This window comes from Tupaia chinensis, unplaced genomic scaffold (genome assembly GCF_000334495.1).
Source record: "Tupaia chinensis unplaced genomic scaffold, TupChi_1.0 Scaffold000001_1, whole genome shotgun sequence".
NCBI lineage: Eukaryota > Metazoa > Chordata > Mammalia > Scandentia > Tupaiidae > Tupaia > Tupaia belangeri.
Genome location: NW_006159427.1, coordinates 4,778,898 through 4,798,594, shown reverse-complemented (window position 1 = coordinate 4,798,594; position 19,697 = coordinate 4,778,898). Strand labels below are relative to the sequence as shown.

Genomic DNA, 19,697 nt, shown 5'->3' with positions numbered 1-19,697 from the left:
TCAGTTTGACACCTCCTGATTTTGAACAAACATGGGCGGACATAGACATATAGACGTGTGCACACTCATACAACACACATATCTATTTCCTAGCTCTGTCTGTTGAGAGGGCCTTATAACAATGCTCCAGTGTCCAAATGTTGGTATTTAAATGCCAATCTCTAAAAAAGGAATGTGGGTTCCTTGGAGAAACAGTGGGAAACCCAAGTTGAACCTGGAGTATCTCCTTTTCAGAAATGAAGTGAATGCTGGGGCTGGCAGGTGGCGTGGAGGTTAAAGGCTCTGGACTCCCCGTGCCTGACCATGGTTCACGCTTTCTTGCTTTCTCTTTCTATCTTACTCTGGTCAAATTAAAAAATAAATAAATAAATAACAATAATGATAAATAAAATAATTCTATAAAATATTCATAAAAAGAAATGAAGTGAATGCTGAGGGAATGATGCGGGGGCACAGTAAAGGGGTGTGGAGCTAGGTTAAAGGCCCCTCTCCCCACCAGCCAAACACGTGGCCAAGTGAGCATTAAATAACGCTGCAGATCGTAATGCATAAAATAAGAATCCCAGAGTTCCCCAGATGAGAGTTCCCTTGCAAGAGGATGCCAGCTCTTGAAGAGGAGTGATGTGAAGAACAGTGCAATCAGAAAGACTGCCGTTTGGCAACCACTGCAGGTAATGACTGCCTCAGGAGAGAATCATAAATGGATGCTCAAACCAGGGGCTGAGCGGCTGAGGAGGAACAGAATACTTAATGTGGTGACAACTCCTCCCGGATAAACAGTAACTTTCAAGTGAAGAAACCTGGCAGAACCATCCTCATCAAGCCTTCGAAGCATGCACCAGCAATGAGGGGCCAAGTCTCCCGATGTGAGGAACCGAGAGGGCTGCAGCACCTCTGCCGTGTTCCCGCCCAGCGTGCGTGACTGGAGCCTGGTCTTGGGAAATGTTGGACAGACTCCACTTGAACGCTCAGCCGGGTCACTGGCCTGCGCCCTTGGAGATGTAGGGTGATACAAGACGACGACTGAGGACCATCCCACAGTAACAGACGTGAAAGCGTGACGACTAACGCAGTGTGAAATCCAATCCTGGGTCCTGGACCAGGAGGCGGTATTTTTTTCCCTTTTGTTATGATGGTATAGGAACTAGCAAGGTCTAAATAAAGCCTTTTCCCAGTTAAGACAAGAGTAACAAAAGGACTATGTTCTGCTCAAGAGACCCATAAAACAAAACCCTCTAGTAGTGCCTGTGGACTTTAAAAATAAAGTAACAGGAAAAAAAAAAGCCCCGTAATTCCAGGACACATACATGTAGCCCCAGAGAGAATTAAAATTCGGGAGGTGGGGGCAGGGGGAACCAAACAGCAACAAAAGAAAAACAAGGCAGGATTAACCACACCATTTCAGTCCCAGCTCCACACTGGCCGAGTAACACTGGACAGGCCACCTGACTTCTCAGGTCACACTCCCATCCGATTTTCTGGACAAAAAGTCATAGTAAGCTATAGAATGTATTTTGCATGACTATGTATATAAATAAACGGTCATCTTTTGATAATAAAATTCTATTTCGTTATCACTCAAAGTCACAAAATAATTCCCCTGGACAGTCCTCTCTTTTTTTTAAAAAAATTTTTTTTTGGAGAGGTTTAAGCTATAGGGCGCATGCGCTCGCCAGACAGACAGAGAGAGAGAGACATAGAGACAGAAAGCGAGAAATCACCCCCCAGGGGGGATGGTCACGCCGCAATCCCTTCTCCTCCATTCTCCTCTTGAGATTGATATTATATTCAGGCTAAAGACAGAAAGGACGAAACAAACACTGAACTCTAGCTACTCGGTTTGTTTTTCACGGACATATGAGTTACCCATACGGAGGAGAGGGAGCCAGGACTCTCACGGCTGGGGAGGGGGGATGAATATGGGAAATGGAATGCTAGGAGAAACCACAGGTCCTGCGGTTTAGGTGGACTTGGAGTGATCAGTTTGACACCTCCTGATTTTGAACAAACATGGGCGGACATAGACATATAGACGTGTGCACACTCATACAACACACATATCTATTTCCTAGCTCTGTCTGTTGAGAGGGCCTTATAACAATGCTCCAGTGTCCAAATGTTGGTATTTAAATGCCAATCTCTAAAAAAGGAATGTGGGTTCCTTGGAGAAACAGTGGGAAACCCAAGTTGAACCTGGAGTATCTCCTTTTCAGAAATGAAGTGAATGCTGGGGCTGGCAGGTGGCGTGGAGGTTAAAGGCTCTGGACTCCCCGTGCCTGACCATGGTTCACGCTTTCTTGCTTTCTCTTTCTATCTTACTCTGGTCAAATTAAAAAATAAATAAATAAATAACAATAATGATAAATAAAATAATTCTATAAAATATTCATAAAAAGAAATGAAGTGAATGCTGAGGGAATGATGCGGGGGCACAGTAAAGGGGTGTGGAGCTAGGTTAAAGGCCCCTCTCCCCACCAGCCAAACACGTGGCCAAGTGAGCATTAAATAACGCTGCAGATCGTAATGCATAAAATAAGAATCCCAGAGTTCCCCAGATGAGAGTTCCCTTGCAAGAGGATGCCAGCTCTTGAAGAGGAGTGATGTGAAGAACAGTGCAATCAGAAAGACTGCCGTTTGGCAACCACTGCAGGTAATGACTGCCTCAGGAGAGAATCATAAATGGATGCTCAAACCAGGGGCTGAGCGGCTGAGGAGGAACAGAATACTTAATGTGGTGACAACTCCTCCCGGATAAACAGTAACTTTCAAGTGAAGAAACCTGGCAGAACCATCCTCATCAAGCCTTCGAAGCATGCACCAGCAATGAGGGGCCAAGTCTCCCGATGTGAGGAACCGAGAGGGCTGCAGCACCTCTGCCGTGTTCCCGCCCAGCGTGCGTGACTGGAGCCTGGTCTTGGGAAATGTTGGACAGACTCCACTTGAACGCTCAGCCGGGTCACTGGCCTGCGCCCTTGGAGATGTAGGGTGATACAAGACGACGACTGAGGACCATCCCACAGTAACAGACGTGAAAGCGTGACGACTAACGCAGTGTGAAATCCAATCCTGGGTCCTGGACCAGGAGGCGGTATTTTTTTCCCTTTTGTTATGATGGTATAGGAACTAGCAAGGTCTAAATAAAGCCTTTTCCCAGTTAAGACAAGAGTAACAAAAGGACTATGTTCTGCTCAAGAGACCCATAAAACAAAACCCTCTAGTAGTGCCTGTGGACTTTAAAAATAAAGTAACAGGAAAAAAAAAAGCCCCGTAATTCCAGGACACATACATGTAGCCCCAGAGAGAATTAAAATTCGGGAGGTGGGGGCAGGGGGAACCAAACAGCAACAAAAGAAAAACAAGGCAGGATTAACCACACCATTTCAGTCCCAGCTCCACACTGGCCGAGTAACACTGGACAGGCCACCTGACTTCTCAGGTCACACTCCCATCCGATTTTCTGGACAAAAAGTCATAGTAAGCTATAGAATGTATTTTGCATGACTATGTATATAAATAAACGGTCATCTTTTGATAATAAAATTCTATTTCGTTATCACTCAAAGTCACAAAATAATTCCCCTGGACAGTCCTCTCTTTTTTTAAAAAAAATTTTTTTTTGGAGAGGTTTAAGCTATAGGGCGCATGCGCTCGCCAGACAGACAGAGAGAGAGAGACATAGAGACAGAAAGCGAGAAATCACCCCCCAGGGGGGATGGTCACGCCGCAATCCCTTCTCCTCCATTCTCCTCTTGAGATCTTGGGCACGCACACACACGCGCCCGGCGTGAGGTTTAAGCCACCGGGTCCCGGATGCGAACCGCGGTCGACTACGTGGGAGTACAGCGACATACCCATTACGCTAACTGTTGGTTCCCCACAGTCCTCTCTTACGTTTCAATAGTAGCTCCATTAAAAATACAGTAGGTGGTGGCTGGCAGGTGGCATGGTGGTTGGGATGCGGGACTCTTGCAGTTCAAGTCCTGGACCTGGCAGCTTGTTCTATCATTTTCCCTTCTCTCTCTCTGGTTAATAATATTAATAAATAAATAATTGTTTAATATAATAAGTGGTTTTAAAAAGTTTGGGGAGGGGCCAGCAGGTGGCACAGTGGTTAAGGTGGCTGGACTCCCACATGACTGACTGTGGTTCAAGTCCTGGATCTGGCAGCTTGCTTTCTCATTTTCCTCTCTCTGGTTGACTTAAAAAAAAAGAGAGAGAGAGAAAATAATGACACTGAATAAAATAAAAATAAAAACAAAAAAGGGTTGGGGAGGCAAGGTGCAGGGTAGGGACAGAAATGGTATCCTTAGTAGAACGGAAATTTGGTAATTTCCTTCAAATGACCAAAAACATTTTAGCCCCATTATTTCCTCTGTAATAAATCTGACCTTTAAATTCTCTTCATTCCGTCTTTTGGCATACCTGATTTGCTTTGCATGCGTTCCTTTGGAGCTCACATGTCTTTGCATTTGAAATACCAAGAGTACACAAAAATAGCAATTTTGAATACATAACACCTCTGGAATATTTCCACCCATAGGCACTTATATATAGAAACTTTTATTCAGAGAGCTCACACTATGATTTTGCTTTATTATGCTAACAGCTCTAGAGTTTAGGAATAAATCACATGAACAGGAAGAAGTTCTGGGATGGTGCCAGCATGCCTCCTAGTGGACAGTTAAAACATTTCATTTCTAAGAAGGACTGAGCTACGTTAGTATACATGGCCATGTCTACTTGGGCACATGTATCATCTTTGGTTTCTTAAGCAAAAGATGTGACCACAATTCAGCTGTCCATCGGTAACGCAGATCCACCTCCCTGAATCCTTGGTAGGGTCAATGGTGGAGTGAATTCTATTTAGGCTCCAGTGGGGTGCTGCTCCCCCATACCTAAGGATGTTGACTCTGCGTGGACAGTGACTCTCAGTGTTTCTAATTCCAACAGCCCCACTGCCTGCTGGTGCTTCTAGAATGCAGGCTCAGACTTGTGCAGTTATCAATAAGCTTCACTCAACACCCTTTGTCTTAGATGGGTCTCAATCTTCACAAGATTTCGGCCATTAGGGGTAGGCTAATTGGTGGAGGGTTAATGTAATAACTTTATGGCATCTATTTTATTTTTTCTTTTTTTGTAGTTTGCAATAGGGCACATGTGCTTGCCAGAGGGAGAAAAAAAGGAAGGAAGAAATCACCCCTCACCCCCGGGGTGGGGGAATGGCCAGGCTGCAGTCCCTTTACCCCTGCATTCTCCTCTTGGGATTTTCTCTGAGAGGAGAATGTTTTCCAAGCTGCCGGGTCTGGGACTTGAACTGAGCAGGAAGCCATATGGAATCCAGCTGCCTTAACCACACACCACTGGCTGGCCTTTGGCACTTATTTTAAATAAGTCCCTCTTTTATTTAGCATTCAGTATCTATCATATTTTCTTTAATCTCTTTAAAAAGCCACACTTCCTCACACTTTTCAAAGCAGACACTACTAATAAGGGGTATTTTTACCTGAGAGGTCTGAGAGAAAACTCTTTTACTGTAATCAAGTTCAATGTATCAGGACAGAAATGTACATGCGGCCGTACAGGTCTTCCTTTCTTACGGCCTTAATTACAAGGGATGATTACCGGTCCATGTTCCAGCTCTGTATACCTGTCAGGCCGAGAGACGGTCAGAGGGACAATTCTGTGAAGGGACTGTTTCTCATTCACAGGTTAATGATGAAACAGGCACAGATTTTAGTCTCTAGGTTAAAGCTAATACCGATTTAAAAAAGAGCGTTATCAGAAAAGTCAAGACGTATTTTTGTTTTTCTATACAAAAATGCCACATGACTTTTCCAGCAACGATATATGGAGAGTGGATGGAAAGCCAGGGACAAAGTCAGGGAGGACAGTTACGGCTCACACTTGAATTCGTACTCTGAAGAAAAACATCTTGTCGATATTTCATGTGAAAATATTGAGAAGATCTGCTACTAATAAAAAAGGATAAAGAACAGTAAGATAATCTAATAGACATTTTCTCTTGAGTTAAAGACTGTACCTAAGAACTTAGCATTTTGGGGCCAGCAGGCGGCGTGGTGGTTAAGGGCACTGGACTCCCACATGGGCAACGGTGGATCAAGTCCCAGACCTGGCGGCTTGCTTTCTCACTTTCCTTCTCTCTTTCTCTCCCCAACTCTGTCCCTCTCTGGTCAAATAAAAATAAATAAATAAATAAAATAATTCTTTAAAAAAAAGAAATCAGTTTAAAAAAAAAAAAGAACATAGCATTTCATAGCTTCTTAAAGATAAAATGTCAAGAGCTGTGTATGTGACAATCATGAGAAAAATGATAAATAGTTCAAAATGTTCGAGTTTGGAAATTAGGTTGGGGACTGTCTTGTAAAGCTTATTTTGATTCAGTTCTTGGGAAGAAAAGATGAAAAGTTACTATCTGCATACCAAAAGAAGACAGCTAAAATGAAAACCATAGCAGAAGTTCTGGGAATGTAATTCCTCCTCATTGACCTCTTGGGACTTGGGGTACTATTTTAAGTTTCTCCAATAAAATATTTTCTTGGAGAATTTGTTTCCAGGAAAACTTATATAGCTTTTTTTTTTTTTTAACTTGAAAAAAGACAGAACGTACATACTGCTTTACAACTGTTGGCTATCAGACTTGCAGTCTTCTTGAAGGACTTTTCAAGGTAGTGTGCAAATCTTTCATTCTCATTTTCCTTTGACCCTAGTTGAAGAAATTCTCCTATAAAGAAGGAAAGGTGTCGTGTGAGATATGGTTTTACTGCCTGGCTAAATACCAGGATTGAATAGAAAAAGGAGAGAGCCGGAAACAACCTACCACGCACCAAATCTTCAATAACTTGGGTTAAAATAGATATGACTGTTGCATTTCCAGTCCGTGCCATAGCTATAGATGCTGCGGAAAGAATTAAATCTCCAGCAAGAACAGCCTAGAAAAAAAGAAAAAGAAAAAAAAACCTTTCAGAGGAAAGAACCAGAGGTAGCACCATCAATGAGGCTGACTTGTCAGAAGATAGGCATGGGGTGGAGGGAGGGCTCAGCTCGATGGCAGAGCTTTGCCTTCCTCTTCCTCAGCAGAACGGCATGGTATCAGGCCGTCAGAAAAGTCATGATGCATTTTTGCATAGAAAACCAGAAAAAAATACGTCATAACTTTTCTGGTGACCCAATAGTTACAGATGGGGCACGGTTTGGACTGGATGCTTCTCCAAGAATACCTTGCCTGCCTCCCCAGGTTGCAGCTTGAGCTGTTTCTTGAGAAACAAATGCCTTGAGAAGGACACCAACTTCTCCCCACGCCTAGCCCCACTGTGCAGCTGCCTTCAGCTCATCTGCGCGGGACCCTCCATTCTTTCCTCAAGCCAGCTGGTGTGCCTTTCCGCTTACTGTTCCTTCTGCTCACGAAGTCCTTCCCCTGCTGGAGGACTCATTTGCTAATTAGCTCTGATGCGACCTCCAGGAAGTCTCCTCTGCTTGTCGGTCAGATCAGATGCCTGCCTTCTGGGGGGGCACAACTTGCCACTGGTGTCCTAACTGACCACACTATTCGCCACGCTCCTTGAGGGCACAGACTAGAATTGTCTCAGCTGGGACTGAGCACACCCCAGTGTAGGGCACAGTATGTTGTAGTCAATGGGAACTAAACAAAGGAAGCTCGGCTCCAAGTTCAATGCTCTGTGCATTGTTTTACACGGCCCCTCATTCCTAGACAAAATGTTTTTGGTAATCAATATTTTTTCAGTCTTCTTTAGATCATGAGCAGATGTCCACATAGCAGTAGCAACGAATTATAAATCATCCGTCATTGAACTATATACTAGCATCAAGTACACAATCCATATGTTCACATTAATTTGCATATTTAAAGATATGCGCGTGCTATTATATTCCATGGTAATTAGTCATACACACCAATGAACAGACATTTTAATTCACAGAATGTTCAACATATTCATTTTAGGTCATTATTATCTGTTTAAGATCTCTAGTGAAGTAATGGAGATATGGTCTAGTATCAAAAAATAGTGATGTTCAGTTTATACTTACCAATGAATCATCATTTTATATAAGATAAGACATCCTGATACAAGTATAGATGCTCCTTGACTTACGATGTGGCTCCACACAGTTAAACCCGTAATAAAATATCATATGTTAACAATGCATTTCAACTATGGCTCATTTGAGGTACTTTGAAAATCACTTTTGCATCATTGTCCAGTTGAAAAATCATTAAGTCAAATCATCAAGTCGGGGACCATCAGTATAAACTTCTACAGCCGTTTCTCATAGACCTATCTATGTAGAAATGCGTGTGTACGTGAACACTCACATCCACACTTCTACTTTTTATGTTAGCAGCTCAGGGTTGGGAGCCCTAGGCCTTTACCTCTCTCTTCTCCTGGCCCTGAGGATCCAAGAGGCCAGAAGATTCCAGCACCCAGAACCAAGACCACAAGACTGTGGAAGGCTGGGTGGGGTAAGGCCGCGGTAACAAGGGCTCCTGGAGAAAGCATTATGTGAATGGACCTGGGTGTCGGTAACGAGTAGCTGTGGCTGAAATGAGGCAGAAGAGAGGAGGCCGGCTGGTGGCCTTCTGCTGAGCAGATGCCTCTCATGGCGGCCAAAGGCAGGCGAGGGGACAAATAGTTTCTTCTACCTGCCCTAGGGAAGAGGCCCAACCACAGAGGCAGACACACAACAGGACCAGCCAAGAACCAAACGTGCTCTCTGGACCCTCCTCCCTTGCTCTGGCTTGTCCAAGCCAGGCTGTGGGACTGGCCCTCCCGACACAGAGATGGCAGGCAGGCCAGACCGTTATTGTGTCCTCTCCGAAACTAAAGCCCCTCTCTGCAACATTCTGGTGTACAGAGTTCTGTCAATAGACATAAAACCTGTTCACTGAAACTTTATAGGTCAACTCACTTTACCAACAATGTCATTTCCGTTAAAGAAAAACCAGTATATGAAGACATTTCTTCTTTTAATAGGACAATCAAATAGGAAGGAACCAGGCACTACAAATTTGGGAGAAAGGGGGATGCGGGAGAAGGCGGCAACATTTACACAGATTTTGCTTTCTCTTTGACGGGACAAGATGTCCACGGAGACTCGTGTGTGCTCTCAGAAGGCCTGCATGCCTGCGTTCTCGTGAGTTCAGCTTTACTCCTGGTCTTCGACCCATCACTTACACATTCTCAAACAGACCTCCTTATTTCACACACTCTCTTTGAGGAATGCTAATAAAAGTGATGAGGAAATATGCCTTAAAATATACACATATGGGGGCCAGCAGATGGTGTAATGGTTACATTGCTGGACTCCCACGTAGCTGACTATGGTTTGAGTCCTGGACCCGGTGACTTAAAACTCATACCAGGTGCATGTATGTGCATACCCAAAATTCCAAGAGGAGAATGGAGAAGGGATTGCAGAGTGGCCATCCCACCAAGGGTGATTTCTCGCTTTCTGTCTCTCTGTCTTTCTCTCTCTCCAGCGAGCACACGTGCCCTTAGCAAAAATCTCTCTAAAAAATTATACATGTATGTATATATGTGTATCTATCTATCTATCTATCTATCTATCTAACTTCACACACACACATATATATGTGTGTATACATATATAAATACACACACACACACACACACACACACACACACACACTCGGGGTCAGCAAGTGTTGCGGAAGTTAAGGCACTGAATCCCAGGTTCTAATCCTACATGCACCATGCATGCCCAGAATCCTGAGAGGAGAATGGAGAAAGGACTGTGGTGTGGCCGTGACCCCTGAGGGGTGCCTCACTTTCCTTCCTTATCTCTGTCTCTCTCCCGCAAATACATGCATCCTATGGTAAAACTAAAAAAAAGAAGAAGAAAAAAAAAAAGTACATACATACACATACACACACGAGCCAACTCCAGTTATAGAGCTTCTATTTAAAAAGGTAAAATTCTCATAGAAAAGTATCCCTTCTGAGATTCTTTTTTCTTTTTAGTTTTATTTGCCTTGATACTCTGACATGTGGCAGTCACCATAAATATGAAGGAATTTAACTGACTCTAAGTCGCCTGAGCCCAAAAGTAAGATGTATGATTCCTCATGAAATACACTTTTTGAATATCCATGAAAAATCCCTTTCCCTAGAACTAAAAGGAATTCTATGGGAAACTCTGAATAACCAAAAATAACTGGGTTTATTTTTCTTATGATATTTCCATCTATCAGATATCTACAGATAGGCGAGACAGGGGTACTTTTCTGAAATTCAGACGACCACATTTGACCAAGCATATCATCATCACTTTATAATGATACAGATCAGAAAAACAAATACGATACTAAGATCACGTGATTTGGTAAGAAGAGTTTTTAAATAGCAAAAACAAAACAAAACAAAACAAAAAACACCATACCTTCTTTTCACCCCAGATCTTATTAACTGTGTGTTTTCCTCTTCGAGAGCTTGCATCGTCAATAACGTCATCGTGAACCAGACTAGCAGTGTGGATCATTTCTGCAATTAAGGCTATGGTGCGCTGGCTGGCTTGCATATCTCTAGTTAACAGAAAGCAATGCTTTTTAACAGAGACGCCGCCTAGAACCTTCTCAGCAATCATCTTGTGCAAACTGGACATCGGATCTAGGATAAAGAATTTTATTTCTCTAAGAGAAACTGTATACGAATTTTAGCTTTCCTACAGAGCCATTTCTATCATCTGAAGAACATTTCAAAAATGCAAAGGAGACCCTTAACCATGTTAAGAAGTAGAATTTGAGGCTAGCAGGTGGCATGCAGGTTAAGGTGGTTGGAACCCACGTGGCTAACTGTGTGGTTTGAGTCCTGGACCTGGCAGCTTCAAAGACAAGCCTGGTGCATGTGTTTTTCATACCCAAAATCCTGAGAGGAGAATGGAGGAGAAGGGGCAGTGGTGTGGCCATTCCCTCTGGGGGTTGATTTTCCATTTTCCTTCTCTATCTCTGGGTGAGTGCGAGCACTCCATAGCAAATAAAAAAGTTACAAAAAAGGGTAGAACTTGTATAATTAAGAAAAAAAGGGTACGTATCTCAGAAGTCTAGCCATTAGGCTGAAGAATCATCACCCCCTCAGGGAGATGGCCATGCTGCAATCCCTTCTTCTCCACTTTCCTCTCAGGATTTTGGGTGCACACGCACACACACCTGGTGTGATTTTCAAGTCACCAGGCCCAGGACTCAAAGTGCAAAGTTGGCCACGTGGGATGCAGCCACCTTAACCTCCATCCCACCTGCTGGCCTTGAGAAGGATTTTTAAAAAATAATTATTTTATTTTATTTATCATTATAATCATTTTTAAATTTGCTGCAGGGCCCATGTGCTGACCAGAGAGAGACAGAGAGAAAGAGGGAAAGTGAGAACACAAGCGACCAGGTCTGAGACTCAAACTTCTGTAAGCAATGTGGAAGTCCGGCACCTTAACCACCATGCCACCTGCTGGCCCCAAGAAGTATTTTCTAGAAGTGTATTAAGGAACCACCTGGGCTGGATGGTGGTGCTCTGGTAAATGTGACACTCTTAGAAGCTGAGCAACATCACAAGATTCTGATTCAGATCTACAGAACTTGAATATGCTGGCACACACATTAAGCAGGGCTGACTCAAGCTGGGTGTGTTGGGGCTGCTTTTTCTCTCTCTCTTACTATAGATAAAATAAATAAACTTAAAAACCAAAAAGCAAAAAAAAAAAAAAAAAATCATGATATTCAATTCCTTTTTAGTTTTTTTTAAGAGAGAGCTTTTTACTTTAGAGCGAGTGTGATCCCAAAAGAGACAGAGATAGTTAATGCTTTATACTGCCTTAAGCTCAATAACCAAGATAGAATATTTGTCAAAACTTTCTTCTAAAACATATTTAATATTTACATTAGAAATATAAACTTTCTACTTTTTTTTTTGTTATTGTGGGTTTGCACAAGAGAGAGACAGAGAAAAACACCCTCATGGGGCTGGTAGGTGGCATGGTGGTTAAGGGCACTGCTCCCACAGGGCCAACTGCAGTTTGAGTCCCAGACCTGGTGACTTGCTTTCTCACTTTCTATTTCTCTGTCACTCTGTGATTACATGAAAATAAATAAATAAATTGGCATAGTGGCTATGTCACTGGACTCCCATGTAGTCAACCGCAGTTCAAGTCCTGGACCCGGTGGCTTAAACTCATGCTTGGTACGTGTGCATGTGTGCCCAAGATCCCAAGAGGAGAACAGAGGAGAAGGGATTGCGGCATGGCCATCCCCTCTGGGGGGGGGGGGATTTCTTGCTTTCTGTCTCTCTGTCTCTCTCTTTCTGGCAAACACACACGCCCTATAGCAAGAACCTCTCAAAAATAAAATAAAGTTAAATAAAATAATTGTTAAAAAAAAAATCTTAAAAACAAAGGAAAAAGAAAAAGCACCCTCCAACAGGGCATAGTCACACTGCCATCCTTTTTCCTCCATTTGTCCATCCCAGCAGGATGTGGGGCATGCGCCCAGCATGTTTTCTGCCCCACCAGGTCCAAGATTCAAACAGCCACGTGAGAGCCAGCTCCCCATGCGCAGTGCTTAACTGCTGCTCTCCAGGGCCAGCCCTCAACTTTTTAGAAATCACGGTAGAAGGTGTGCGGACACGTGAGTGCACGCACGTGAAAGAGAAAGCACCTTCCATAAATTCTAGTTACGCTGAGATCTCCTCCCCCCAGCCCTCCAGTTCAACAGGTCTTGAACATGGATGCCTGAGTGACCCTGTGGTCGGCCACGTGGCTTCCAGCACCAGAGTGCTACAATGCCCGCCACTAAGGCTGGGCTAGAAATTTAAACTTGTGTTTTCCATGTTTAACACAAATTACACCCTCAGGAAGATACACAGATGTGAATTTTACAGTTAAAAGGGAGTATTTTAATTTCTTTTTAATCATTATAAAACCATTGTCCATGATGGGAATTACTTTTATGTTTTTCCTTTTTGCGATGGGGTGCGTGTGTTTGTGGGAGAGATGGGGGGAGTGAGAAATCACCCCCTAGGGGTGATAGCCAAACTGCAATCCCTTCTCCATTCTCCTCTTGGGATTCTGGACACACACGCACATGCACTCAATGATTTTCAAGCAGTCAGGTCCAGAATTTGAACCACAGTGGTCCACATGGGAATCCAGCACTATGCCACTTGTTGGCCTCACTACAGGAATTTTAAACAACTTATTTCAAGAAAATCAAGTTAGGGAGTGGGTATAGTGCCACGGCCTAGAGGTCGAGGAAGCCAGATCCCATATGGCTGACCAGTGTTTGAATCCCGGCCCCAGCGGCACGAAAAAGATGCGAAGTGCATGGGTGTGGGCGGCCAGCATCCCGACAGGAGGGAGAAATGGGAAAGGAACGACAGTGTGATCACACCCCGTCAGCAGGGACTTTCTCCCTCTTCCTCTCGTGAGTGCACATGCTCTCTGGCAACTGAAAAAAAGAGAAAAGAAGAACACCCAATTGGGGAAATAGCCATCTGAATTTCTGGAATCCAAAACATAAGCCTGACTTGGGACCAGCAGCTGGCTTAATAGTTACATCACTGGACTCCCATGTAGTCATCTGTGGTTTGAGTCCCGGAACTGGAGGCTTGAACCTCACACCAGATGCATGTGCATATATACCCAAGATCCCAAGAGGAGAATGGAAAAGGAATTACAGCGTGGCCATCCTGCTAGGGGGTGATATTTTTGCTTTCTGTCTCTCTGTCTCTCTCTCTGGCGAACACATGTGCCCTATAGCAAAAATCTCTTTGGGAAAAAAACGAAAAACAAAAAGCATATGCCTGACTTACATACTAAGCAAATGTTTCACTTATTGCAACAGCTTACTTTTCAAATATCAGGTTATATCTTAAAGAAGAGAAGAGGGAGGGGGCATTACTCTTTCTTTTAAAAATCTATTCTGAATAGGGACCAGTGGATGGCATAATAGCTACATTGTTGGACCCCCATATAGTTGAATACCCTGGACCTGGTGGCTTAAAACTTACACAAGGTATGTATGCATGTATGCCCAAGATCCTGAGAAAAGAATGGAGGAGAAGGGATTGAGGCATGGCCATCCCCTCACGAGGGTGATTTCTCGCTTTCTGTCTGTCTGTCTCTGTCTCTCTGGTGAGCGCATGCGCCCTATAGCAAAATCGCTCTTAAAAAACGAAAACAAAAACCACTCCTCTGAACATCTCTACAAGGTACTGCTCATTCTAACTCCTCAAAAACCAGCAGAAGCAATGAAAAATGAAGCAAAACTACATATAAGATGCTGGGATTTAACTGCAGACAGTAAATGAGCATAATTTAAAAACGTGATGCCTTGCCAACTCCTTACTTAAGGCCACTGAACTAAACCATGCAACATTCCATCTACCTTCATCCTGGAAATCAATGGTAAAGTGCTACTCATTATTTATTAATGCTTCACAGTAAAAACAGCTGTAATCCTTCCAGATCACTATAGATTTTCCCAAGGAGAAAGAAAGAAAGCAAAAGCAATGGGAGGCAGGGACAAACCATCAGCTAAAACTACTCAGAAAACAAACAAAAACTATTCAGAAAATGAGAAAATAGAGGTTCACAATTTCTTCCATCAAAGAGCCTACATGCTGTCAGAGAGAGACAGAAAGAAAGAGGGGAAGAAAATACACCCTAATGAGGAGTGGTCACATCATAATTCCTTCTCCTACATTTCTCCATTATGTCAGGATTTTGGGCACCCCCCTACACCCAGAGGGGATGGCCACACTGCAATCCCTTCTCTATTCTCCTCTCGGGATCTTGGGCACGCACGCACGCACATGTGCCTGGTGTGAGTTTAAGCCACCAGTTCCGGACCTTGAACTGTGATCGACTACATGGGAGTCCAACGACATAGCCATTACGCCAACTGATGGTCCCAAAATATTAATTTTTTAGAGGTCTTTGCCTTAGGGCATGTACATTGGCTGGAGAGAGACAGAGATGGTGAGAGGGAAAGTGAGAAATCATCCCCCCCAGGGGGATAGCCACTCCACAATCCCTTTTCCTCCATTCTCCTCCTGAGATCTTGGGCATGCACACACATGCACCCAGTGTGTTTCAAGCCACCAGGCCCAGAACTCAAACTCAGTCATGTGCGAGTCCAGCAATATAATCACTACACCCTTTTTTTTTTTTCAATTAGAGAGATTTTTGCTACAGGGTGTTCACGCTCACAGGAGTGACAGAGAAAGACAGACAGAAAGTGAAGGGATGGCCATGCCTCAATCCCTTCTCCATTCTCCTCTTGGGAATTTGGGCAAGCACACACATGTGCCTGGCATGAGTTTTAAGTCACTGGATCCAGAACTCAAATCGTGGTCAACTACAGGGGAGTCCAGTGATGTAACTAACCATTAATGCCATCTGCTGGTCCCCCCTATTTAAAATATTTTAACGGTTCACAGACTACTGGCTAGCCAGGAGGTGCAATGGTTAAGGTGGATGGATCCCACATGGCTGACTATATGCTTTGAGTCCTGGGCCTGGCAGCTTGGAAAATATGCCAGGAGTGTGCACATGTGTGCCCAGAATCCCAAGACCAGAATGGAGAGGGGATTACTATGTGGCCATCCTTCTTGGAGGGTGATTTCTCACCTTCCCTCTCCTTTTCTCCCTCTCTCTCTCTGGCAGACATGCTTTATATCAGAAAGAAAAAAAAAAAAGAAAAAAAGAAAAAAGAAAAGAAAAGGAAAAAAGTTTCATAGACTACTGTATTGCAGATAAAATGTCATTCTGCATGGCTAAATTACTGACTGATGAGATCAAGATTCTTGCTTAGAATGCTATTTGGCACCGAGACAGCTTCTACACTGGATAAACCTCCTATTTAACTGCTTTGTAACTTCATCTGCTGTATTTTTTCCTATACAATCAGCTAATATCTGTCAAACACTGCCGCCACCTGTGCATTAACAGCACAATGTGGGAGAGATGACCAAAACCGATGGATCACAGAACGTCCCATTATCGTCAGGACGAAATCTCCCCACTGAGTCATGCCTCTGAAAGCCGGGCACCACTTCTTCCTTCTGCAGAGTGGCTGCCAACTTGCTCAGCTCTGGGAGAGGTGTGAAGGCGCCCAGACAGGCAAGGTGGCGTGAGAAAAAGATGCCCTTAGTCTTCAAACCTGGCAGGGCCTCTGTTCTTCACAACTTTGAGATCAGCAAGCCCCTCAGGAATCTCTTCTGCTTTATTAAATTACAAAAGAAAAGGGGAGGGGTGGAGGGGGACATGCCCATAGCACAGTGGTTAAGCACTGTGTATAGTAAGCTGGATCCCACATGGCTGACCATGGTTTGAATACTGGCCTTGGTGGCTTGAAAAAGCCACCAGGAATGTGTGTGTGCACACTCTAGATCCTGATGGGATAGAGAAATGGAGGAGAAGGGACTATAGTGTGACCAGGCTCCACTAGGGGTACCCCCCCCATAAACACATATATCCTCTAGCAATAAAAATAAATTATAATGAAGAATTCCAAACATATATAAGACAGTAGATATCCCCACATACTGTTCCTTCACCCAGCTCACATATGATTGTGAAAAAACATGTTCCCCATTCATGCTGATATATAATGTCAAGTTATGGGACCAGTAGATAGCATAATGGCTATGTTGCTGGACTCCCACGTAGTCGACCGCGGTTCGCGTCCCGGACCTGGTGGCTTAAACTCATGCTGGGCATGTGCACGTGCGTGCCCAAGATCCCAAGAAGAGAATGGAGAAGGGACTGCAGTGTGGCCATCCTCCTGGGGGATGATTTCTCGCTTGCTGTCTCTGTCTCTATTTTTCTGGCGAGCGCACGCACCCTATAGCAAAAAACCTCTCCAAAAATAAAAATAATAAAAAAAGTAATAAAGTCAAATTATAAACAAATTACAGGGGTCCAGGTGGGGACACAGCAGTAAAATGTGATGCCCCATGTGGGCTGACCCTCATGGGAAGGTTCCAGGTTTGTGTCCACAGACCTCCCTGAGCATGCTGGGAACTCCCATGCCCATGATGTGGGGTACCTAAAGCTGGGGAAGGACCATGGCATCAAGACTCTGTTGGGAGTGCTGTCTGTCTCCGTCTTTCTCTTGAGGAAGAAATAAATATAAAGATCACAGGAAATTACAAGTGGGTGGGGGGACACTATTGGCATCAATGTCAAAGGTGGCTTTAATCCAAAGGGTGGCACCTGGTGCAGGAGGGACGCCTGTGAGCTCAAACTTGCAGGCCGTCACCCCGACCACTGCCCCTTCACTTCCTAACCCTCGGCGAGCACACCAGGCTCAGAGTGAAGTCTTTCTCTGGTGGGAGTCGTTTCTTTAAAGCTTCATCACACTAGTTATGTAGCAGCTCCGAAATCAAGAGAAAAGAATGGACGTCCGAAAGCAACAGCTTCATTTCAGGTTTGCTTCCAGGTGAAACGGACGCCTGCAGAGCGGCATCACACGTGATGCAGGTTTCACTGTCGTCTGCTCTGTCACTGACCAACACACTACAGAAGCTTCTGGATCAGGGTATGCGGAGACCGGCTCACCGCGAGATCTTGGCTGCAATGTATCCAGGCTGGCTCTGCACGGGGCTGTCTGCACAGAATCCTCTGCACACTTTGTCTTATGAATAAGCAATAGTGCAGGCTGTAGGAGCATTTGGTGTTTTCAAGTCAGGCATGGGGGTACTGGCAGAGGGTGCACCAATTCCCCTTAAGCTCGAGTCTGAGATCACCAATGCAATGGATGACCACCTCCTCATTCCGATCTCCTCCACCTTACTGGGTATCCTGAACTGTAGATCTGACTTTCTTTTTCCTTTCTTTTTATTTATTTTTTAAAGGGATTTTTGCTATAGGGTGTGTGTGCTCGCCAGAAAGATAGAAAGCAAGAAATGATCCCCTGGCGGGGAGAGGAAGGGAGAGGGTGGCAGCCATGTCCCAATCCCCTCTTCTCCAACCTCCTCTCGGGATTTTGGGCACACACACACACATGTACCTGGACTGAGTTTCAAGCTGCCCGGCCTGGGACTGGAACCACAGTTGACCACGTGGGAGTCCAGTGCTCCAATCACCATGCCACTTGCTGATTTCTTTTCTTTTTTTTCATTGTTAGAGGGCACATATGTTTGCCAGAGAGACAGTGAGAGACAGAGAGAGAAAGCGTCCCCCAGTGGGGTGTGGTCACATCGCAATCCCTTTTCCTTCATTTCTCTGTCTTGTTGGGACTTGGGGTATATACCCATGCACCTGGAGTGTTTCTCAGGCCACCCCGGGTGGGATGTGGGATCTGGTTCTCTTAATCACTAGGCTGGGATTAAGGCCCACTCTGTTGACTTGACTTTAAAGATCCATTTTAATACTGAGTACAGACACATCACAAGTGTTGTGTGCCAAGTTAAAGACATAAATGCGCCCTTCGGCCCTAACCTTGCCTGTCCCACTAACGGCAGCAGCAGTAGCTGGCTTAATGATCGGACCACACAGAAAACAGCAACGGTATAGAGCCATTAACAGCTTGGGCTGGGAACCATTCACCTGAGCGGGTGCTGTTACGGCTGTTCAGTTACAGTCTTCCCAGGGAACTCACCGGCAATTTCCTTAATCTTTATAGTGCTATAATAGTTACTGCCTCTGAATGGAATGCTGATATATAATGTCAAGTTATGGGACCAGTAGATAGTGTAATGGCTACGTTGCTGGGCTCCCACAACGTATCACATCTGGACCCTTGCTCTATTATCCAACATGACAAGTGCATCTTATAACCTGACCATCTAGGCCAGCTTTGAAAACTGGGCTAGTCAGGTTCAAGGCCACCTGCCTTTTTGCACAGTCAAGAGCAACACAACTATGGGCAATGCAATTCGGGGAATCCTGATCGTGGGCATGCTGGTCACTTCCCAGGGCAGGGAGAGCTCCACACGGGAATGGATGGCACCAACACTGGTGACTACGCCAGCACCATCAGTACGGTTGCCGAGCAGCAGGGCTTTGGCTTGCTTAAGAAAGATGTAGACTCCACAGCTGTGCTGTTTTCAATGTGTACAGCAACTTTACAAAAATCTGATTATTATAAAGCTCTTTTTTGATCTAGATTCTTGGATAAAATAAGTCCTGACTTATGGTAAGTACTGACTTGTAGTTAGTTTGGGTTTTGCTGAACTCTGCTGCGAGAAAAAAAAAAAAAAAAGCCTGCTTCTCCAGAAAGCAGCCTCTGCAATCAAATGTATTTTAGTGCATTAAAGCACAGTGTACTCAGGGGGGCCCTTGGGACTGACGCCAGGGGAGGAAGCAGTCCTGGGCAGTGGGAGCGTATCTGCAGTGCAGACCACTGACAGCCTCTGGCAGCCCATAGGGCTCTTGGGAGCTAGAATGGCCTTCATCTAACAGTCCCCAGATGTAGGCTATCTTGAGAAGGACACAGCCTAAGATGAGAGACTTCTTCGTAGGAAAGCACTGAGAACCAAAGGCCACCAGTACCAAAGACACCTCGTACAGCGGCTGAGACAGAGTTTTTTTATTTTTTTGGAGAGATTTTCACTGTAGGGCGCTTGCGCTCGCCAGACAGACAGAGAGAGACATAGAGACAGAAAGCGAGAAATCACCTCCCAGGGGGGATGGTCACGCCGCAATCCCTTCTC

The 19,697-nt window shown here is 44.6% G+C and overlaps 1 protein-coding gene across 3 annotated transcripts in view; it reads right to left on the bottom strand.

Annotated features, from left to right (window-relative positions):
- Positions 1-19,697, bottom strand: part of PDSS1 (decaprenyl diphosphate synthase subunit 1) — a 55,504-nt gene that overhangs the window by 18,875 nt on the left and 16,932 nt on the right. For 2 of the 3 annotated variants that reach the window (XM_027767365.1, XM_014586565.2), the window contains exons 5-7: positions 10,438-10,579; positions 6,839-6,950; positions 6,633-6,742 (exon numbers count right to left, since the gene is read on the bottom strand). In XM_027767365.1, the coding sequence (XP_027623166.1) occupies positions 6,633-6,742; positions 6,839-6,950; positions 10,438-10,579 (364 nt within the window). Of the gene's footprint in view, positions 1-6,632; positions 6,743-6,838; positions 6,951-10,437; positions 10,665-19,697 lie in introns of all 3 variants that reach the window. The other variant, XM_027767714.1, reaches the window with a different exon arrangement.